Raw genomic sequence first — 24396 nt, 5'->3', positions numbered from 1 at the left:
ATAAAATGATTGGGTTGTTTGTGACATGAATGTAAAACAAATCAATCATTTGTCCTTACTCTGTCTGTTGTGAAATCATTACTGATGATTGACAGCTTCAGAGGATGGGTTTCGTCCCGTAAACTGAGCACCGCTATATTTTTAGAATACAGTGGAAGAGTGTGTTCATGAGCCTACTGTCATTTGTATGTCAGTGACATTTTACACAGAAAGGGGTGTGTGCAGGAGTAACAAACCCGTTGTACAATCTTTTTAGAAAAGAAAAACTCTGAGTGCATACTAGCCTATTCACACTGAAAATGTGTACATTTGTGATCAGTGTTGCTATCATTTAGGTTGCGAGTTTATTTGAAGTGCACCAATTGAGTTTGGTTAGTGTAGTTTGAGGAGAAGTAATTTACACATTTGCACTGAAACACGAACCCACATATAGATGATCTGAAGTGTGTGTTTAATGTTAGTAGGTTTTTGTCTATGTGTAGTTTACGCATGGGAATTTATCCCACAATTTTCTTAAGACTTCTATGAGTTTTCATAGAAGAGCGTGCATTTGCGTTGCAGCATGCAAACAGAAGATTAGGAATCTCCTGAAGACTTTTATAAGTACTATATGATTTATCTGGAGACAATTTTTCTGACAATTTTCTGACAATTTTCTGGCATTTCTTTTTGATTTGGGGAAAATAGAGCTCAACAACAGTTGAGAAGACATTATTTGATAGAATGCTCCTTTAAGTCCGATGTTTTGTGACTATGACTTATTGTTTATATATATATATATATATATAAGTTCACTGAAGACTACTGTTTAGGTTGCAGGAGAGTTGCTGCACTGACAGTTTTTATGTGGTATTACTTTAATAAGATCATAACCCACAACGTTTTTCAATGAGAAATTCTGTAGTCTAATCTACGGTGGGAGACAGAGTTTAAAAGGTTTTTGCCCCTTCTAATCTGGTGATGGGAGGGGGGATCTCTGAGGGACATAGATATCCGACCCTAGAGAATGTTTAAGTCAGACTTGCCGACCTGCCAGGATGCAGAGGTCAAGAAGTGGGAGGGCCACTTATCTGGGGAGCCTGACTCTGGCAGCCTGACTCTTCCAGGGAGAAGTCAACAAGGAGGGGGTCTGATGACACGAAACCCCCACCCCTGTTGGCATGCAAAATAATGCTGTGAAGCAGACCAGTGCTTCCAAGGAATCTGTTCCCCCTGGTGGCTAAGTTGAGCCATAGGGAGTTTCTATGGCTCAACAGGAGGGAGTGGGAGTATGTAGGGGTACATATGATACATCATGAGGATTAAATACTAAATACCCTTTAAAAAAAAATTTTTAGTAGGAGTTTTCCGACATGTTGCAGATACAACATGAGAGGACCTATCCATTTGAAGTTGTTCATATGGATTTCATTCTTGGAGTGAACTAATGGCCTGTTAAGTTAAGGCTCAGGAAAACCATGGCCTGAATGACGGCCATTAGTCGAACTGTACATGAGAATCGTCTTCTTGTACGCTGCTGTTTTCTTCCTCTTCCTTCTCCTAAGCAGGAACTGCTGAAACTTGGTGACCAGATCCTGAGTCGAGTGGTGAAACGTCATCACTCCGTCAGGACGGGCCCTTTTTGCTGTCCAGATCAGGACACCGGCAGCAGTAAAGGCTGCTGAATGATCTACTCCGTTCACCAGTTGCAGTGAAAGCTAGCAGAGAAATTCCAGGCTTGAGTAGGCGGGAAGTCGGGCGGTACTCGAACCTTTGCCCGCTGAAGAAATCAACTGATGCCTACTCGCCAGCCACAGCCTGAAGATGACTAGCCAAACTGTCTTGCGACAACAAACTAGGAGAGGAGTCCGAGGAATGGAAGAAACTTTTTCATTACTGAGTCATGCTGACATAATGACTGAGATTCCGATTCCGATTCCGACTATTACTGTTTTTGTACTGTTCTGTGTTTTCATTACCTGTATGTTTACGATGACACTGGACTGTTTTATTTTGTTTACTGTGAAGTTTCATAAGAACAAACAGGAGGGAAATGTCAGATTAATCAAAGTTGAATTAAGTTTCGTTCTTATGAGTATCAGAATCAAGTCAAGTCAGAGAGCTGACTGTGTTTATCGTGACATTCTTTGACACGCAGGAGGTTAAAACTGCTGACTTCCTGGTTGGTCAACTGAACCATTGTCTTTAGACGCATCTGTTCCAAGACCCCCATCACATGCTCTAAACAGATAAACTTCCTTGGAGAGACTCAGGGGGGTCGTCTGACAGCCGTCTCATTGTCTTTAAGGGTTTAAGACCATCTCATGACAACAAAACCCCCTTGACCAATTCTAAAAGGATGTCTGTTGCTCTGCACACCACAGATAAGTTACTTACTAACTGAAAAGTCATAAGGTGTGACTTTTCAACTATCATCTGATAACATGAGACCCCCATGAAGGTCGGCCTGGTGACTTCTGGTTTGTAAATAACCCAGTGTCTTTAAAAACCATCTGTTCAAACCTCCAACAAGAGGTACTGTTTTAGTTGACCCCTTGACTCTTTGGGTTTTAAGGATGTCTGTTTGTTTCTTCATACCAAGCCTCTTCAACTGAAAAGTCATGTGTGTGTGACCATCTGTTTTTGTCAATTGACCATCTATACATTCACTGTTCCAAATATGGTTTTTCCTGTCCTCCGTGCTGAATAAAAGCGCCAGCTCTGCAGAGAGCCAGTTGGGAGAGGTTTTGACGAGCTCTAAGAGAAGGGTCGTGTTGCCCTAAAAGCTCCTCAAGATTTCTCTCCAACTTTCTGCAGAAGGCCATTGAAAATCATTTCTGACAGTTTCCGGTGTCTTTTTCTAAGTTATTAATATTGTGATGACTTTTTAACCTAACACGTGAAAAAAGGGAGTGTCGAAAAGCCGAACGAAGGTGGTGAAAGACTGGACTCCAGGTTCACTAGGACGTCTACAAAGAGAGACTTCACAGATATAATCTCCAACTGAGGACCAGCTGACAAACATTTCTGTGTCAGCAGCAATTTACCAACTTCTTTACTAAGAAAACCCAGAAGATTAGAAAAGCAGTGCATCAATATCCAGTCCAGCAACAGTTCTGTTAAAACCAGTTTGGACAAAAAGACACAATTTCATCCATTTAATTACAAAAATCTGGAGGATATTATGGATCAGCTAAAGTCCTCCTATTGTCTCGATTTTTACCCACAACTTTCTTCAAGGTTTTACCCGTCATGGCATCTGATCTGATTCAGTTGTAAACTCCTCCTTTTGGCCAGGTGTCCCCAGACCTTGAAGACCTTGAAAACAAACATCTAACCAATGCTGAAAAAGATCAATATGGAAAAATGAATCATAGAAAATGGCCGTTATCCAATTTTTCCATTATTCATTTGAGCATAAAATCGATTAATCGATTGAAACACGAATGAAAGAATAATAGACGGATTCAGCAGGACCTTGAAGAACTCATCCGTGCGTTTATCTTCAGTGGACTTGATTACTGCAACAGTGTCTTCACAGGTCTTCATGATCAGCTGCTGCTGAAATCCACAGACTGTTTATGCTCCAATATCACGCACCTGGTTTTCTGAAGCCTCAAAGGCGACACACAAGCAGCTGCCTTGGCAATCATAATTTTAATCCATACATTACTCTTCCTGTCATACATGTTGTCATTTATTTTATTCGTTTATTTACAAACAGCACGTTGGGCCGATGGTTGCTGGACATCACCCAGCCAGGTGTGTACGCAGGTATAGACCAGGTAAAGCACATTACCGTCGTAAAATCGACTTCTTCCCATCTGTTTTGCCGAAGCCCCGGATGTGCGGGAAAGAAAAATGAATAGAAAATCTGAATTTGAATAAAGAGAAGTGAAACTGAAAAGTGAGAATGAATAAGGGAATTAATTACAGTTTTGATTTTATCTTGATGCACTTCAAACCAATAGATTCAATTTCAAATTAGTCCATTCAGATTCAGATTTGAAAAAGAATTTATCAAATCAATCAATTCAGGTTCAAATTGAATGATTCACATTCAGATATAAAGAATTCAAATTCACTTCCAACTGGCACAAGATTTCTCCCATAGCACCCTCCTTCCTTACATCCCATGGTTTCCTTCTCGTCTTCAGCAAAGTTCTGGCCCCTCCATCATGCTCTTGGGTGGAGACCCAGGCTGACAGGTCTTGGTCTTCTCCGAGAGCCTCGACTCCAGAATCTGGTCCAGGTAGATGACTACAGTTTGTTGTGGAGCTCAGGAACTGCTAGAAAGACGTCCGTCATCCTGTCACTCCTTCACCATGAACTCCTGATGAGGAGACTGCCGCCCACTTTGGGTGAATTTGCATACTTTCTTAAAGATTTGGTTTCACCCAAAGCCTTTTAGATGTAACATTTAGGTGTAACATTTAATATTTAGATGAAACTATTAGATATATTTCCAAGTATTTCTCAACAAAGGCCACAAAAACCTTCTACTGTAGCTTTAATATAAATGCACAGAAATGAAACAAGGAAAAGACACAAATGTGTACGATACTCGGAACGGATCATCAGTTTTTACTTCACAGCTTCTATTTTATCACAACTGACATGCAACTGACAGAAACACGGCATAAACCAATAATCAATGGAAATGTACAGCCAGTGTTTGATGTGTTGGATCATCATCATCAAATCAATATATTGATACAGATCGATGGATTACCCCAGCAGCGATCCAGGGAAAACTGGGTCCTACAGGACTTGGTATGATGGTCACCGGGCCTCCGACCCTGAACCAGGTCTGGGGGACGAGCTTGTCGAACTGCACCAACTGATCTGAAGCACCAGTCCTGGGAGCAGAACTTCATCACATGGATGGTTCTAGAGCCTTGTCATCATTCAGGACGCCACCTGCTGGACGGCCTGGAACCACAACTCTCTAGAAACTGGGCTTTACGATGGTCTCTATGGTAACATGAGGGACTCACACTGAGCTCATAGAAATGTGCATGTGTGTGGTGTTCTGAAAACTGGATCAGCATCTGGATCACGTCCTCAACGTGGATCAAATATAACTAACACAGGAGCTGGAAACTAGAATTAACTAAGAGGAACCGATAAATACCAGCATCATCGTCACAGTTCTAAACCTTCATCCAGGTTAGCAGATCACATCGTCGTCAATTCCCTTCCCCTCGCAGCTATGGCGGTCACGGCTGATCTGGACCCCGCCCCCTCAGTCAGACCACTCCTGATCCTCGGGTTCAGAATCCTCCTCCGATTCGCTGTACTCCACAGCGATGCGTCTTGACAAGATGGTGGCGACATCATTACCCGCAGGCTCTCGCTTTTTGGCCTCCTCCTGTTCCCGCTGCTCCTGAACCTTTCTCAGCTGGATCCCTGCAGACCCGGACAGACCAGCAAGAAACAAGATCAGTCAAAGACCAGAGAATGAGCAACTAATCACATCTCTATCTCACAAGCTCACCGGAGACACCTGGACTCAACTAGAGTCACCTGACACCTGGACTCAACTAGAGTCACCTGACACCTGGACTCAACTAGAGTCACCTGACACCTGGACTCAACTAGAGTCACCTGACACCTGGACTCAACTAGAGTCACCTGACACCTGGACTCACCTCTGCGTATGGCGGCCAGGAGGTCGCTGCGGGCATGGTTCACTGCACCAGTCTGGCCACTGGGAGGCTTCCTGCCATCTGTCACCGGGGGCAACGGGGGTGCTGCAAATGCTGAGGGTGGGACTTGGCCTGCAGGACGAGACGGGGAGGGGATGTAGTTGGTCGGGGGAGGAGGGGGAGGGGAGGGGCTGTAAGGGCGAGGCAGGACGGCGGCGCCACCTGCAGACCAACGACAGGACTGATTGGTAGGTTTTATCTTCATCATTTGATGTTCCAGTGACTCAGGTGACAACAATTTGAGATTACCTTGGTTAAAAGGAGCACCTGTGGGATACTGAGGTGTTGCCATGGCAACACTGTGGGAGCCAGCAGGGAACACCATGTGTCCTGATGATGGCATGAATGGAGGGGGTGGCGGGGGGCCTGGAGGGGCCTGATGGTCACTGAGGAGAGAGAGATCATGTGATCAGGTGTGTGTGTGTGTGTGTGTGTGTGTGTGTGTGTGTGTGTGTGTGTGTGTGTGTGTGTGTGTGTAGGTGGGTGTGTACTTGGCCTCCTTGGCGATAGCAGTCCGGGCTCCGCTCTGATTGGCCGTACCACCAACCAGGGGGGTGTGGTGGTTGTGGTGTGGCTGGTTGCGGCCTAGAGAGTGTTGCCGAGCTGTTGCCGTGGTGACTGCAGAGGAACCAGAAGTGGGCCGGAGCACGCGGTCCAGCGACTGGGTTTGATTGGTGCTGTTGGTCACCATGGCAACGTGATCCCTCCCATCAGGCCTGTGGGAGTGGAGGGGGCTGGAGAGGTCGTCTGACATCCCTGACCTGGGGGACGGGGGTCAGACTGAGGCCTGTTCTGATCAGGGATCCACCTGAGCTAGGGCTATAGCCTACCTGTCAGGTGACATGGAGCCGTCAGAGGTGTGGTATGGGGACGGCGTCAGCCGGGCGTCTGGGCGGAGCTCTTTGTCGAAGGCCATCAGGTTCCACTCCTGGCGGCGGTTACGAGCTTTACGAACCTTTGTAGAGAAAACGAGAATGACGACATTTTAAACATCGGAGTCGTGCAACACATTTCCACCATAGTTCTGATTCAAAACTTCAGCGTTTTGTAAAACCAATGAAACTGAAGAGTGAAACGCTCGTGCTCGTGGAGCAGCTAAGCGGCGCGTAGGGATACAGAGTGGTTTGGCAGCATCATGATTCCATCTCTGCTTTTTACAGATGATGTGGGTCTGCTGGTGTCATCATTAAGATCTTCAGCTTCCTCTGCAGTGGTTCATAGCCAAGTGGGAACCAGCAGTGGTGAGAATCAGCACCTCCAAGTCTGAGACCTTGGTTCTTAGTCAGAAAAGTGTGGAATGTCCTCCAGGTCAGGAGTGAGGTCTCAGGTGGAAGAGCTAGTATGTCAGGGTCTTGTTCATTAGTGAGTGGAGCAGCAGATCTACAGGTGGATCATCTGCACTGATGTGGACTTTGTACTGGTGTTGTGGTTGAGATGAAACTGTGTACATGCAGGCTGCACTTCCTGTGGTACAATCTGTGTAACCAGGAAACACCAACGTCTAAGACACCGATGCTTTTATTCTATATGTTGATGCTATAATGTCGATCAGTCGACATGATCAACTTGATCAGTTACGTTGACTAGTGGTTGCAGCCCTACTGGTTCTCCTACCAGCAGAGAGGCTCCAGCATTGAACCAGGATGATCCAGAAAACAACTCGCTTCTTACTCAACACTCAGCCATCATGACCAGCTCACCTTTTTCACCTCCCGTCCTGAAGACTCGTCTACCTGTTTCTGCTCCTGAAAACAAACCAAGAACTTGTTTAGAGGAGGTGTTAAAGAGGGATGAGTGGTGGATGGATGGACTCATGGATGCACAGAGCTGGATGCATGAACAGACCCTCTGTCGTCTCTTCTCCTTCCGCTTGTTCTCGGTGGCCTGCAGCATCTTCTCCTTCCACAGGTTGAAGAAGTAAGACGAGTCGGTGTAGAACTTCAGACCGTCCTTCTTGTCGTCCCTGCAGACACAAACTCGCATGGTAGAAACTGTTTTCTATAAGTTATGTGTGAACTGACATGATACTGGTGTTGGTGGAGTTCTGGCTTTTTCTTTCTCGTCACTCACACAGGAGTTTCAACTACACACATTTGAAGACGGTCAGCAAGACGAGGATCAAGACTCAAGGAATCTGACCTTTAGGACTTTTATCTGACCTGTAATATGTCAGGACATTGAGAGGCAGGATTTTAACTAACCTGTAGGGAGTCAGGATGTTGAGGGGCGGTGGTTTGTCACAGCGGTGGTACATCTCCAGCACAGGGTTGAGGATGGAGCTCCGTGACACCACCTGCTGGTCCTGGATGGTGCTGCTCCTGAAAGCCTTCCTCATGTTGATGTCCTGCAGGGAAACTTGAGACGGAGACGTTTGTATTGAACTTAAAGCTTTTTTGATAATCAGAAACAAAGAAGCAGGCACAGTTTGAGGTTATTTAATGACCCTAACTCATTACAATCAGATAATCAACAAGAAAATATGTTTGTGACTCATGGTATGATGATCAGGGAGAACATCTGGGTGGCAGTGATGGAGTTGATGTGCAACCTACCTTCCTCCACAGTGGAGTCCAGCTGGGTGACTTTCACAGCTAGCAGCTCCACCCTCTCCTGCAGGCTTGTCATCCTCAGGTAGAAGCTGTTGGCCTCTGAGAACAGTTCGCTGAAGATGTCCTCCGCATAACGACCTGCACGCCATAGAAAAGAAACAACAGGTTATCGACTGTAGAGGGCCAAATACGGACCAGAACCAGGCAGACACTGACCTGGGTTATAGGTCCAACGAGGAATTTTCAGACTCCTCAGTCAGCTTATGTAATTTAAAATTCTACATCTCTGCTGCATGAACCTGACCCCCAGAAGGTTTCTGTCCGAACGTAAGAGTGTACTGATGTAATGAGTCCCAAAGCCACAAGAAAACCAGTCAACTCAGGTGTGCCCCAAGATTCTGTCCTTGGGCCCCTGCTCTTCATTATACACACACTACCTCTTTGTTTTATTTTCCCCAAACATAACATTCACTTACAAGGTTGTGCTATGCGAATGATACCCAGCTCTTCATTTCTTCAAAAGCCAACTCAACTCTTCCTCCTTCATCCCTTACTGGTTGCCTTCTTGAAATAAAATCTTGGTTCACCTGCAACTTTCTGAAGTTTATTAAAGACAAGTCTGAAATGTTACTTATAGGTGCCAAATCAACTCCAGCCAAATCCAACAGTTTTACATATTCTATTGACAACACCTCCCTTTTTCCTTCACTCCAGTCTGGGTGTTATCCTCGAAAGCACACTCTTTCATGTCACATATCAACAACATAACCCAGTCAGCTGACTTTGATCTTCACCACATTTATCACCTACTGAAACAAAAAGTGTGTGAAATGGAAAGGAAGTGGTACCCTATGGTGAATGGAAAGATAGTCTAATAATATATAAAAAAAGCCATTCGAAAAGCTAGATTATTCATAGTTAATAGAGGATAATAAAAGTAACCCACGTTTTCTGTTCAGCACTGTAGCCAGGCTAACAAAGAGTCACAACTCTGTTGAGCCGTGCATTCCTGAAGCTCTCAGTTGTGAAGACTTTATGAGCTTCTTTAACAGTAAAATCATGAGAATTAGAGAAGAAATCAACCAGGCCCACCCGGTAGCGCCCGTGGCCATTTCTTCAGCTTTAGCAACTTCCTTAGTTGCCGATTTGATCCTAGACTGTTTTGATCCTGTAGACCTCCCTGAGCTGACCTCAGTCGTCATTAGAGCTAAATCAACCACGTGTCTGTTAGACCCCATCCTGACTCGACTATTCAAAAATATTCTCTTATTGGCACGACAATCCTGGACCAGATCAACTTATCCCTAAACTTAGGATGTGTACCACATATTTTCAAAGTTGCAGTAATTAAACCTTTACTTAAAAACCTTCTCTTGACCCAGACATCTTAGCTAATTATAGACCAATTTCCAACCTTCCATTTGTATCTAAAATTCTGAAAAAGCTAGTTGCAGCCAGTTATGTGACCATTTGTATAGAAATTATCTGTTTGAAGTTTTTCAGTCAGGGTTCAGAATGCATCATAGCACAGAGACAGCACTGGTTCGAGTCACGAATGACCTCCTTATGGCCTCATATAAGGGATTAGTGTCCATACTGGTTCTACTGGACCTCAGTGCTGCTTTTGACACTGTAGATCAGCATTTTACTGCACAGGTTAGAGCATGTTGTTGGGATTAAAGGGACATCTCAATGTTTGTTTAGATCCTATTGACAGATTCCAGTTTGTTCATGTGCACAAGGTTTCTGTAACAGGTATGGAGTGAACCCAATCGCAGCAAAAATGAACCAGATCTTTGTATTTAAACAGTCTTTATTTGGCAGGTTATAGCAGGTCAAAGGATGGCAGCAGAGAACTGGATCCAGAGCTTGATAAGTTCCCAGAGGATGTCAGTTGGAGAGGAGAAGCTGATCAGGTGGGTGTCTTGGTGGAGCAGGAACCGGCCAAGTCCCAACCAGCCACAGGCAGACAAGGAACGGAAAACAGGCAGGCAAACTCATGGTCATGGTGTATTTGAGGACGTGTCTCTGGTTCTGGATGTGTCTATTTGAGGATGTTACTCTAGTTATGCATATTTGAGGACGTGTATCTGTGACAAGGTTGTGTGGCGGACCCAAGTGCAGCACAACGGAGTGTTTAGTTAAGTCTTTATTAAAATCAAACTCACAGCAGGAAATTGAGCACAGTTCAGTCCCCTGGGCGGCCTGGAGATTCCAGGGAGCAGGCTAACAGAAACCAGAGACGCTCAGGCAGAACTTGTGGTTTGGGGACAGAAGGCTGAGGGGATTACCAGGACAGAGACAGGTGAACAGGTCAGGGACAGGCAGGGTCGAAACCGGGTGTCGAAACCGAATCAGTTCTAGGGTGAGTGCTGGAAAGACTTGCATAACGCAAAGAACAGTCTGGCAGTGACTGGCTGGGAGTGGAGTGCTGAAGTAGCAGCCCAGGGCTGATTGCAGATACGGAGCAGGTGTGGAAGGCGGGAGAAACCATAGTGACAGATGAGGAGGTGGAGCTGGCAGGTATGGGGGGAATGGATGTGACACTCTGGTTCTGGATGTTTTTTTTATTTGAGGACGTGTCTGTGGTTCTGGATGTGTGTATTTGAGAACTTGTCTATAGGTCTGGATGTGTGTATTTAAGGACGTGTCTCTGGTTCTGGATTTGTTTATTTGAAGATGTGTCTCTGGTTCTGGATGTGTGTATTTGAAGATGTGTCTCTGGTTCTGGATGTGTGTATTTGAGGATGTGTTTGGTACTGGGTGTGTGACATGTCTCTGTATGGAGGAAACACTCACTCAGGCCTCCCAGCTGCTTGATGACGGCGGCCAGCGTACTGTTGGTGACACACTCCAGCTCACTGATAACACCGTCAGGCAGAGCGCCGCGACACAGATACCGCGGCTCAATGATGCGCTTCACTAGCGGCATGACCTGGACACACACACACACACACACACACACACACAGTCAGATGGCAACCGCTGGATCGTCCTGCTAGTACAGAACTCTGTGAAGTCTCAAAAATATTGTTACTGAGGTCTGTCATTACGTTCCTATTGTAAAACGACACAAGTGATGTAAACACCTTTATCTTTGACACCAGCCATTTTATCTGAATTAAAGTTAAGGAAGCACAGGAGGAGTGTAAAACTAATTCTAAATATGATCAGATCAGAGTAAATGAAGCAGAAACACTAGCAACTCTTTCAGTTTTAGAGCTGAAATGTCTAGATTCATTCAAGAAATCCAGAACATCTCATGTGAGAACATATCAGTCAGTACGTTTATAGACTGGGCTGTAACTTCAGAATCATGTAACCCTGTAGGCATTTTTGAGGAAAAGATGGCATACAGCATTTTTTGAAAGATCAATGTGTCCCAAACCAGAATCCACCGTATGCCAAAAAAATTAGACCCCTGGTTTTCTATATTCCCACATTCAAGATGGCCACCCCATATGGTAAATTGGACTGTAAACGCTGTTGCCTATCCTGGTTTAGACTCATAGATCAAGCAATTCCTAAGTTACAATAATACTGTGTTTGGTATCATTTTAAAGGATACATTTATAGCTCTCTTTCAAACCTAAAGTTGAACTTTTCTGACATACTTGGAGGTCAATAGAGCTCCAGAAACCCCAGAGAATGTTAATTTTTCACCATTTTCGCCTATGTTATTTTTATTTGTATTAACTCTGTGACACGTAGGAATACCAGAGACATAGAAAAACAAGTACAGCAATACTCACTTTCATATACAGTTTCAGAAAATGTATAATATCACCATATTATTTTATCTTGTGGGTGATTGTGTGCTGGAATTTGTGGGCAGTTAGGATGCTGAAATACCGCAGTCAAGCAGCAGGTGGCGAGTTGCCACAACAACGAGTTAGCGAGACAACTAGCTAACATGGATGTTGCCAGTGCAAATATATGTGGTGGTGTTCATCTCCTCTATTAAGGGTGAGTAACAGTAACACTCACTCACTCACTCACTCACTCACTCACTCACTCACTCACTCACTCACTCACTCACTCACTCACTCACTCACTCATCGTCCGCCGCTTATCCGTTCCCGGGTCGCGGGGGCAGCAGCCTCAACAGGGATGTCCAGACTTCCTTCACCCCAGACACTTCCTCCAGCTCCTCCGAGGGGAGTCCGAGGCGTTCCCAGGCCAGCCGAGAGACATAGTCTCTCCAGCGTGTCCTGGGTCTTCCCCGGGGTCTCCTCCCGGTGGGACATGCCTGGAACACCTCCCTAGGGAGGCGTCCAGGAGGATCCGGTACAGATGCCCAAGCCACCTCAGCTGACTCCTCTCAATGTGAAGGAGCAACGGCTCGACTCCGAGCTCCTCCCGGGTGACCGAACTCCTCACCCTATCTCACCCTGCGGAGGAAACTCATCTCGGCCGCTTGTATCCGCGATCTTGTCCTTTCGGTCACTCCCCAAAGTTCATGACCATAGGTGAGGGTAGGGGCGTAGATTGACCGGTAAATCGAGAGCTTCGCCTTTCGACTCAGCTCCTTCTTCACCACGACGGTCCAGTACATCGACCGCATAACTGCGGACGCTGCACCGATCCATCTGTCAATCTCCCGCTCCATCGTTCCCTCACTCATGTACAAGACCCTGAGATACTTGAACTCCTCCACCTGAGGCAGGACTTCTCCACCCACCTGGAGAAGGCATGCCACCCTTTCCCGGTGTAGAACCATGGCCTCGGTTTTTGAGGTGCTTATTCTCATCCCCGCCGCATTGCACTCGGCCTCAAACCGCTCCAGCACATGCTGAAGGTCCCGGTCCGATGAAGCCAACAGGACAACATCATCTGCAAAAAGCAGAGATGAAATCCTGAGGTTCCCAAACCGGATCCCCTCCGGCCCCTGGCTGCGCCTAGAAATCCTGTCCATAAAAATTATGAACAGGACCGGTGACAAAGGGCAGCCCTGCCGGAGTCCAACATGCACCGGGAACAAGTCTGACTTACTGCCGGCAATGCGAACCAGACTCCTGCTCCGATCATACAGAGACCGGACAGCCCTTAGTAGAGGGCCCCGGACTCCATACTCACTCAGCACCCCCCACAGAATGGCACGAGGGACACGGTCAAATGCCTTCTCCAGATCCTCAAAACACGTGTAGACTGGTTGGGCAAATTCCCACGAACCCTCGAGCACCCTGCGGAGGGTATAGAGCTGGTCCAGTGTTCCACGACCTGGACGAAAACCGCATTGTTCCTCCTGAATCATAGGTTCAACTATCGTCTGTATTCTCCTCTCCAGTACCCTGGCGTAGACTTTCCCCTGGAGGCTGAGAAGTGTGATTCCCCTATAGTTGGAACACACTCCCCCGGTCCCCCTTTTTAAAGAGAGGGACCACCACCCCGGTTTGCCACTCCAACGGTACTGTCCCCTTCCTCCATGCGATGTCGCAGAGGCGTGTCAACCAAGACAGCCCTACGACATCCAGAGACTTGAGGTACTCAGGGCGAATCTCATCCACCCCCCGTGCCCTGCCACTGAGGAGCTTATGAACCACCTCAGTGACCTCGGCTTGGGTGATGGACGAGCACGCCCCAGAGTCCCCACTCTCTGCTTCCTCAGTGGAAGGCATGTCAGTTGGGTTGAGGAGATCCTCGAAGTATTCCTTCCACCCTCCGACAATGTCCCCAGTTGAAGTCAACAGCTCCCCACCCACACCGTAAACGGTGCCGGCAGAGTACCGCTTCCCCCTTCTGAGGCGCCGAACGGTCCGCCAGAATTTCCTCGAGGCCGACCGAAAGTCTTCCTCCATGGTCTCCCCGAACTCCTCCCAGACCGGAGTTTTTGCCTCCCGGACCGCCCGAGCCGCGGCTCGCTTGGCCTGCCGGTACGTATCTACTGCGTCAGGAGTCCCACAGGCCAACATAGCCCGGTAGGACTCCTTCTTCAGTCTGACGGCATCCTGTACTTCCGGTGTCCACCACCGGGTTCTAGGATTGCCGCCACGACAGGCACCGGAGACCTTGCGTCCACAACTTCGACAATGGAGGCATCGACAATGGAGGCAGAGAACGATGTCCCCCGCCTCCCCCGGGATCCTAGAGAAGTTCTCTCGGAGGTGAGAGTTGAAGATGTCCCTGACAGAGGGCTCGGCCAGACGTTCCCAACAGACCCTCACAATCCGTTTGGGTCTGCCCGGTCTGTCCAACCTCCTCCTCCGCCAGCGCATCCAACTCACCACCAGGTGGTGATCAGTTGACAGCTCAGCCCCTCTCTTCACCCGAGAGTCCAAGACATGCGGCCGAGGGTCAGATGACCCTCTCGTTCACCGGGGTGAACTCCAACACATGGCATAGCTGAGGGGCTATAACCAAGCCCACACCAGCCCGCCTCCTCTCACCTTGGGCAACTCCAGAGTAGTGGAGGGTCCAGAACCTTTCAAGGAGCTGGTTCCAGAGTCCTGGAGGGTCCAGAATCTTTCAAGGAGCTGGTTCCAGAGTCCTGGAGGGTCCAGAACCTTTCAAGGAGCTGGTTCCAGTCCTGGAGGGTCCAGCCCCTTTCAAGGAGCTGGGTTCCAGAGCCCAAGCTAAATGTGGAGGTGAGCCCGACTATCTCTAGCCGGTATCTCTCAACGACTGCTACCCAGTCCAAATGGCACCAGCTCATCACGGTCCTTCCTGCGGGTGGTGGGCCTACAGGAAAGCGGGCCCACGTCGCCGTTTTGGGCTGAGCCCGGCCGGGTCCCACGGGCAAAGACCCGGCCACCAGGCGCTCGCCTACAAGCCCCAACCCCAGGCCTGGCTCCAGGGAGGGGCCCCGGTGACGCCGATCCGGGCGACGTTACGGTCCTTTGTTCTTTCTCCTCCATGATTGGCGTGAACCGCTCTTAGTCTGGCCCGTCACCTAGTTTGCCATGGGAGACCCTACCAGGGGCATAATGCCCCCGACAACATAGCTCCTAGGATCACTCAGGCACACAAACCCCTCCACCACAGTAAGGTGGCGGTTCAAGGAGGTGAAAAATGTGATTGTTCAATGAAATTTTTGATGAATTAAATTGATGAAAATCACTCAGGCCTTTGAATATTGCTTACTAATAATAGTCTTTACAAAATGCTGGTCCAAAGAATGAATGGTGGTGAATGGGACTGAGCTTGTTACAGCTATTTCAAGCCTTATAATAACTTCTCACAAAGAAAAAGTATGGTTTTATCATACATTTCCTGACTCGTCAAAGTCCATTGGGTATTGTGGTTGTTGTCTTTTGGGTCGTTGATATCTCTTGATCCCAGAAGATAAAATTAACTAGATATTTTAGGTGAAACATTGTATGGAAATGTGTGTAATTTATGGTTTAAGGAGGCCGTGTGACCTCTATGTTTGTCAGAAAAACACAACCATGGGCTCAGATAAAAGCTGAGAAGGTCCCCTTTACATTGATATCAAGCAATCATATATCTACTATTGACAAATAGGAAACTGATCACCATTTCTAACTTTAGACGACAAATCAATAGTTGTGCTAATTAATCAATAATTATGGCTAAACGATAACTTTGACAGCTTAGCATACGGCAGAAATGGATTCAGCACAAAAAAATCATACAGAAACAATAGAGAAAGTGCTTTTCCTCAAAAATGCCTACCATGTTGTTTTCTAAGGGGCTTTTTCAATTTTCGGCCCTGACTATTACATGCAGTAGCAGAAAGTCGAATTGTTCCCTTAATCCGACTGATATCAAATTTTTAAAAGCCATGTATACACCTTAGACGGGCTATTGTTGAACCGAACTGAAGCTCTTGAGAGTGAGCTATTAGTGCCAGATAATGCGGTCCTAATTCGAGTTATTCCGACATGTATAGGCTACGCAAACCACGCTTAGCCGAGCAAGTGACGGACCAGGGACTCCCCCATCCGGAAGTGACGACACCATGAAAGGCAGAATATCAACACAGTAGGAGAAGAAGAAGACGAACAAAGAACTAACTGGAAAAACGCCAACGCAAAAGTGCGTATGGCGCCACCTAGCATCATGGAGTTGAACGCCCCTCACTCAATAATCGATTGTCTTCTCATGCATGTATACTTTGGATTTCTCTGAACCTCCAGTTTAATCCTTAGCTAGATTGTTGCCAATAGCTTGATTAAGATGTGCAAATAGAAGGACTGACTATGTTGGAACATCTCATTATGTGTGAACATCTCATTTACTACTACTGTCATTTAGCAGACACTCCAAAGCGACTTACATCTGAGAGAACAACACAAGCAAGAAATCACATAGGAGGATCCAGCTGGATCAGTGCTGGTCAGACTGTTGTGAGTCCCGATGGACACAGGTGCTGCCATGCCAGTGCTAGACATTTTTTTTCTAAGTGTTCCCTTCCCACCCAACACAACAGTCCCTTTATACAAGAAGGCTACGTCTTAAAAGACACCATCATATTATCATAAGTGCATGCAGCTTTCTCAGTGCTGAGTCATCCAAAGAGCCGGATCTTCTAACTAATTTTGATGAGCAGAGACGTTTACTAGATGCAGAAATGCTCCTTAAAGAGCTGAGTCTTTAGCTTGCTCTTAAAAGTAGGTACAGATCCTGGACAGCGGACAGAGTTTGGTACGACATTCCAACATTGGGGAACAATGGAAGAGAAGAGTCTAGCTACTGATTTCATGCCACGTTGTGGTGGAAGAACCAGGCGTCTTTCACTGCCTGAGTGGAGCTGTGGAACGGGAGTGTAGCTGTGGATGAAGGAGTGAAGGTAGAGGTAGTGTAGCTCTGGATGAAGGTAGAGGTAGTGTCGCTCTGGATGAAGGTAGAGGTAGTGTAGCTGTGGATGAAGGAGTGAAGGAGTAGGCAGGAGCTCTTTGGGTAATTGTTTGGTAGCCAGAAGCAGAGCTTTGAACTTGATGCGAGCTGCAACTGGAAGCCAGTGCAGAGAGATTAGCAGCGGAGTGACATGAGCTCTCTTGGGCTAGTTCAGCGTTTCTCAATCCTGGTCCACCTGATTCTAATTAAAGGTCCTCATTAGCTTGTCATCAAGGTCTGCACAACTCTGTTGATGACACAGGTACTTGTATCACGGTGTGTTGAAGCAGGGTAGCATCTAAAACATGCAGGACAGGGGCCCACGAGGACCAGGATTGAGAAACACTGGGCTAGTTGAAGACCAGACATGCTGCTGCATCCTGGATCATCTGCTGGAAGCCAGAACACAGGAACTGAAACGCCGGTCAGTCAGAGGAATCTCCAGGCTGCCCAGGGGGCTGGCAAACAGAAACCACAAACACTCGTGGTCGGGGACAGAAGTCTGAGATGATTACCAGGACGGAGACAGGCTTAAAGGTTGGACACAGGCAGGGTCAGGAACAGATGATCAGTCCAGGGAAAAACACTGGAAAGTCAGGCACTACACGAGATCAATCTGGCAGCGACTGGCTAGGAGTGGAGTGCTTAAGTAGAACCCAGGGCTGATTTGCAGATGCGGAGCAGGTGTGGAAGGCTGGAGAAACCCTAGTGACATGAGGAGGTGGAGCTGGCAGGTGAGTGAGGCAGGTATGGAGCTGGAGGGGATGTGACAGTGTTGTATGTTCTGTCAGGTAGGGTCTGATTTTCCTGATTGTGGTGGTTGTGTGGCGGCTAATCTCTCATGTTCCTGGAGGCTACCTACCCAGCTGCGTTGAGGAGTGATTGGACTCACCTACTCCCACTCCGCTAGTCAACATGCCTACTTTAAGCCTGCTGAGGCACTCCTCAACGCCAGATTATACAGAGACCCACCGTGGTACCAGTTGGCTCCCGTTCAACCGAGTGGTAACATTTTGATCTCTGATTTCTAGTGAATTTCCTGTAAAGTAATTGTTGTTTTTTTTCTCCATTCTTTTTCAGTGCCTCCCATGTCCCCACAGCCCTGCACTCTCCGGATGTTTTTGTGGACCTTGTGTACTTGTTGTGCTTCCTTTACTTTTGGACTGTTTCCTTATTGGAAATAAATCTTGATTTGAACCTCTTCTGCTCCTGGGTCTCCCCTCGCTCTACACACCACACTGATGTTGTAAAGATTGAATTTGGTAAACCGAGGCAACATGTTCCTTAAAGGTCAGCTGGCTGTCTAACATGACACCAAGATTCCTAGCAGAAGACGTGGGCACAAGTGGCTCTTCTAGAAGTTTAGACATGAATTGGAGCAGTGAGACCAGTAATTTTCAACCTGGGCATGGTTGAGAGGAGGAGGAGAGTCACATGTGTGATTGTGGTCCATGTATCTAGAGGAGGAGAGTCACAGGTGTGATTGTGGTCCATGTATCTAGAGGAGAGTCACAGGTGTTATTGTGGTCCATGTATCTAGAGGAGGACAGTCACAGGTGTTATTGTGGGATGTCTTTGAACATCAGGACCTGGAGGTATTTAAAGACAGTGTGCTGTGCTAGATAAAGAACTGTATAGACACTGAAACTGTAGAAACACCTACGTAGACACAGGTAGACTTGTACAGGTTTGATGGAGAAATGTTTCCCCTGATGTCTCTAATCTTGTCTACAAAGGATTTAAGACAGATGTTTCAGCTTTAGAAAACGTTTGGGGGCCAGTCGGTCAACAAAAGCGCTGACGGTGTAATCAGGATTTATGGACTTTTCCTGTTGGTGGATATGAGCTGTGAAAAATATTAACTTTCTGCATTCCTTATGACACCGTAAAAGGAAGTTCTCGTTTCCTTTTAGATGAAGACGATGCACCTCTAGTTTCTTAGATTTCCGGACGCTCCACCTTTCGACTCTCTTCTTAAAGTCGTGATTCGTTCATTCCTCCAAGGGACAAGACTTTTAGTGACAGGTTCTGTGATCTCAGGTGGATCTAGGTGAGGTTGGTTTGGGTCTGATGGTCATCCTGGACCTCCATCAGAGACCAACCGATCGCCTGCTGCTGCTGCTGCAGACCTTCAGATCATCACCACCGCCCAGAAGATCATCGGCTGCCCTCTCTCCACACTGGAAGACCTCCACCACTCCCGTTGCCAGAAAAAAGCCCCAAATATAATAAAAGACACTTCACACCCTGGACACTCACTGTTTGAACTACTGCCATCTGGGAAACGATATAGACTCATGAAAACAAGGACAAACAGAATCAAACATCCAACAGCAATAACCACTCTTAACAAAAACAGGAGCTAATGTGCTATAACGAAAAATGATTGTATGTTGATGAAAGTTCTGTAATGTCTGTATGTTGAGGTATGTGTGGAGGGGTGAATGTGTCTAAATATATTTTATTTGTTTTTATTTGTTTTTATTTATTTTTATATGATTGCACTGACTGGAGAGCACTTTTAATTTCGTTGTACATAGTGATAATGACAATAAAGATCCATCTATCTTCAGGAGGTCCATCTGGACCGAACAGGCTGGACGGTCTTGTATCAGGTACATTTCTGTGAGAAGGTGATGACGTAACTGATGCGACCCTCTACCTCCCCCGCGCGTTGCTGGGCAACGGCAGCATCCGTGCGCGCGCGTGTGCACGTTCACCTGCTGACACCCGTCCGCCGGTCAGCTGATTGATCGACCTTATCGCCGATGACGTCACGTCTCTGATCAGATTCAGATGTAACAGTCGCGCACGCGGACGGAACGCACGGCTCGTGGATAACTCATCAGTTTGGACACTGATCACGGCCAATAACGGATCAATCAGACTCACTGCGGGATGGTTTGGGGGTGTACTGAGGTCCGGTTCGTTGCGGTGGTCCTCCTGGTCCTGGTGTCCTCCTGGCGGACTGAGGAGGGCTCGGGCTCCCTCCCCCGCCTCGGCTGGGCTCGGCTCGGCTCGGCTCCTGTCGGAGGACTCCGGCTTTTTGCGGTCCAAGGTTCATTTTGGGGGTTCTGTTGAGTAAAAGTGCAGAATTATGGTCTGGTTTGGAGCTTGGAGGAGAAGACTGGACAGATGAGGATCAGGGATGACTCGTTCAAGGACAAGAAAAACAAATTCTGACTGATTCTTTTTAAGTCTGGTATGGAGGAATTAAAAAGCCCTAGATCTGATTTATATATTTTCTATTTCAGAGGTATTTTATTCCTATATACTTGTTTATTTTTTCATTTTATATTCACCTGGGTGTATATTTGTGTATATGTATACTTTTTAACAACTTGTGCTTTTTATTATTTTACCTCTTTTCTTATCATTTTATTTCATTTATTTGGTATTTAAGCATACTTTTAAATTAAATACTCTCCGAAAACCGCGATTGAGATGTGTACCTGCGGTACTCTGCCCTTAGTTTTCAGCAACTTGTGCTTTTTATTATTTTACCTTCTTTTCTCATAATTTTATCTCATTTTATTTGTTATTTACTGTTTAATTGTGTCTTGCCGCTTTTAATGTCAATGTAAAGCACTTTGAATTACCTTGTGTTGAATTGTGCTATATAAATAAACTTGCCTTGCCTTTATTCTTACTGCTATAACAAGTAAATTTCCCCACTGTGTGATTTTCCTTACATCCATCCATCTTTCTCCTCTTATCCGAGTCGGTTCAGAGGGGCAGTAGCCTAAGCAGGGAAGCTCAGACTTCCCTCTCCTTGGCCACTTCTTCCCGGATATTTGTCTATCTATTTATACAAATATACCTCAGTACATGTAGTCATGTACAGTATACGTGTGCTAAAAACATACCTGGTAAACAACCACTTCAGGCCTTGAGACTGTGGTATGGTGAAGCTGGGCACACTGATGCCTCTAGAAATAGGAGACAAACTTGTACCAACTACAGTTCCTTTTCACACCAGCCTCCTCTGTTTCCTGAATCCTGAGAACGAGTATTTTCCAAGGCTAGAGAGATTGTCTCAAAAAAATAAACCGTTTTAGCCCTTTTCTTGAGTAAAAACACCCGAGTAACACAAACACCCTCTTTATTACACCAAGCACAATGTACAAAAACACTCGGTACACCATGCACACTCCACTCCAAACGTTTTAAAATTTTTATTGTTTCATGGGTAAATTAGAATCTTTAATGATACATATGTACAACATACAAACATGTTTTTATAGTGTTATTATATACACAAGAGACGCATAACATTCTTAGTGCAAAAACCGCTCCTGCCAGTAGATGTCATCCAAGAAATTGATGATTCAGAATGATTAAATGCTCGTCTCAATTTGCCATCACTAGGATACGGGTACCGTGCAGAAATGACCACAGGTAGGCAGCAGCTGGATCCCAATACTTTTGTTAGATTTCCACTTTCCAGTACAGGCCCAGGTGTGGTCCTCTGTCCCCATTTGGTGCTGCTCCCAAAGCCACTGATTCACCTCTCCTCTGCAGCTGAGGTGAAACCCACAGCTCAGTCTTCTTTTGTCCCAATATACAGTACCTACCACATATTCTCATTTAAACAAATGGGGAAGTGTGTCCAAACTTTTGGTCTGTACTGTATTTGATTACAATATGATTTGCTAAACTGAATGGGAGGAACCGTACTTTAGACTTAGCCCTCCCTTAGTTGGAGACTTGATTGGTCCCAATCACTCGGCTCTCTTCGTTTTCTTGCGCCCCAAACATTATAGAATTGGCCTTGTACTCAAGTAACTCTCCTTCGCTGTTTGCTTGAGATAAGGGAATTACTTCAAGTGATTCAGAGCTAAACTATGTAAGCCTGTGTGATACCTCCATATCATACAGATATTGCCTGCGTAAAAATGTGAGCCAGGTCATACGTCACAAATGATGTTTGGGCCTTTGGAATCTATATTCCAATTCTCTAACTCCTGCAAAGGCTAAAATATATTCATTCTTAACTAGTGACGTTTTTATTGAATACTTTAGGAGACGCAAACGGTAAGTCATGTATCATTCTTCATGGCGAGCAGGGTCCTGCTGTGGCGTCCTCCCCGTCCCAAGGTCCTCTCAGATGTCCAGTCTTCATGCAGCCAATAGTTTTCCTAGAGAAACTTGAAGAAACTGTTATCACAGACATTCGCAAAACAGGCTTCTCTTGGCGAGAGACGCACATTTTGCAGATTTCTGTCCTGGAGCACGGACATGACTCAAACAACTAAAACTGCTTTCCCCTCCATGGATATGCATTTCCAAAAGTTATTATGCAGAAATCTCTAGGTTGAATGCTAATTAAGGCACCCCTAATAAGGGGCTTGACAATGTTTTTACATTGGCACATCTTAAAATTGCTTATATGATTCTAAAATATAAATATGTTTATATTTCTGCTCTAATTTGTAGGAATCCTGTCTTTTTCTAGCTCAGATTCTGGTTGTCTCCCATTTGACACACACACACACACAAAACTTTGTTGGGATTTCATTTTTCATAAAAGCAAGAAGTCAGCTTTTCATTGAAAAGTTGTTAGTACTTAATATGTCGTCCAATTGTGCTCTGTGGATCTGGAGAAGACATTCGAGCGTGTCCCTCACGATATTCTGTGGGGAGTGCGCCGCAAGTATGTTTAGTGCGTAGTGAGTAACAAAAGATAAAATTGTAGTCACCTTTAGCTGGGCGCTGGAGCTTTACACATGTCCACTCCTAGAGAACGTAAGAATGTCCAAACAACTTGCCTTTGAATTGATCCGTTTCCATGTATTACAGATGTTGAATTTAGCAGATGAAACAACACAGGCTTGAGGTTATTAATGATGCTGATATCCAGAAAATTGGTGATAGGATTAATTAAACCAAAAAACAGGAAATCCAAAATACTGAACTCATTGTCACCCACTGCCATGGTAAAAAGTGTGTGCTTCACCTGTGTGCTCCAACCAATACACACCTGTGATACTTCAATAACCTCACCTGACCAGTGAGTGACAGATTACCTCCTACTCTAGTGCAGGAAAGCATACTATAGCCAGATAGGGGCCAATACCATCAACTAAACAAAAATCAAATGGCTCCTAAAGTGTCTGGGTAAGGGGAGGGGCATCTCTGCTGAGACTGCTGCCCCCGCGACCCGGTTCCTGATAGGTGGATGAGAATGGATGTATGGATGTTGTTAATGTATCAATAAACTTTAAAGCCATAGAATGCCATGATAATATTTGGCTTATTGTGGGCTTCTTTTAGCTTCTGCAGTTGCTTCTTTATGTCAGGAGAGTTGTGAACACTGTTCAGAAGATCTAGTAAGAGATGCATCAGAGTAGAGATGCAGTACTCTCTTACCTTCATTGTAATAGCAGTGAAGAAGTTCAAGTTGATAATTCCATATTCAAAGATTAATGAGAGCTATGCATATTCAATAAATAAAGATGACTTTGACCGTAACACGATAAAAAAGGGCATTAAGACAATCAATATCTTCAAATCAATATGAAACCACCAGACTAGAAAGAAGCTCAAGAATGTACTGAATTCCTTAAAGTCAACTGTCAACAAATGTCCTGCACGTGTTTAATTCAGTTAGTGGTGGTAAGTTTCTGTTTAAATGCGATATTACATTCACAAAAAAGGCCTGGGCATAATAATTTTTTAACAACTACTTGCTATATTTGGAATTTAAAAAAAATAAAGATATCTTTTTCTTTTTTAATTAAAAAATGTTTCACAACAATTTAGTTTTAGTTGAAAATGTGTTTATCCTGTTGGACGTCTAACATAAAGGATTTCTTTGTAAATTCCGAATAACAATTTTCCAAAATAATATGTTATAGTTTTGGATACTAAACCTATAGTGGTATGTTGCAGCTTGTCAAAAGTTTAGAGACAAATACTCCATTATTAGACCTTATAGGGCTCTTGCATGAACCCTATAAGGGATTAAGCAAGTATATGTCACACTTCATCCCTGAATTTAGCCTTGAGTCATTGCATAAAAACAGGGACCAATAAGTTACCATAGAGATTGATCCTGTGCAGCTGGGCTGGTCAACATCAGACTAACAATCAGGATTTTTTCATCTTTTTGCGCCGTCTGTCCAGTCAGCAGTCACTCCAATCAGAAATAAAACTGACAGGGGAATGTCTCTGTCTTGCCATATATTCAAAATTACAGATTATTTCCGTTTATTAATAACAGCTATAGGTGTTTGAGTTTCTTTTGAAACTTTTGAATTTCCTTTTTTAAGCTGTTGCTTTCTTGGTAAAACATATACAACGTCTCTATTTGAGTCAGTAATGGTGGTATATTCCTTAGAGGGGTTAAAATACTGCGAAAAAAA

General features: G+C 45.4%; 1 protein-coding gene across 1 annotated transcript; it reads right to left on the bottom strand.

Annotated features, from left to right (window-relative positions):
* Positions 1 to 4507: 4507 nt before the first annotated feature.
* LOC133445721 (actin-binding protein WASF3-like) lies at positions 4508 to 19987 on the bottom strand. The gene is made up of 11 exons (XM_061723093.1): positions 19925 to 19987; positions 11036 to 11171; positions 8240 to 8374; positions 7889 to 8042; positions 7533 to 7650; positions 7388 to 7432; positions 6518 to 6642; positions 6179 to 6448; positions 5937 to 6073; positions 5631 to 5849; positions 4508 to 5388 (listed from the first exon to the last, which is right to left on the bottom strand). Exons 2-11 carry the CDS (start codon positions 11166 to 11168, stop codon positions 5225 to 5227), a joined length of 1500 nt encoding a protein of 499 aa, XP_061579077.1. The 5' UTR covers positions 11169 to 11171; positions 19925 to 19987; the 3' UTR covers positions 4508 to 5224.
* Between the last annotated feature and the right edge of the window lie 4409 nt (positions 19988 to 24396).

The sequence above is a fragment of the Cololabis saira genome, chromosome 1, assembly GCF_033807715.1.
Source record: "Cololabis saira isolate AMF1-May2022 chromosome 1, fColSai1.1, whole genome shotgun sequence".
Taxonomy (NCBI): domain Eukaryota; kingdom Metazoa; phylum Chordata; class Actinopteri; order Beloniformes; family Belonidae; genus Cololabis; species Cololabis saira.
The sequence above is the reverse complement of the archived record's forward strand: the minus strand, read 5'-3'. Positions and strand labels throughout refer to the sequence as shown.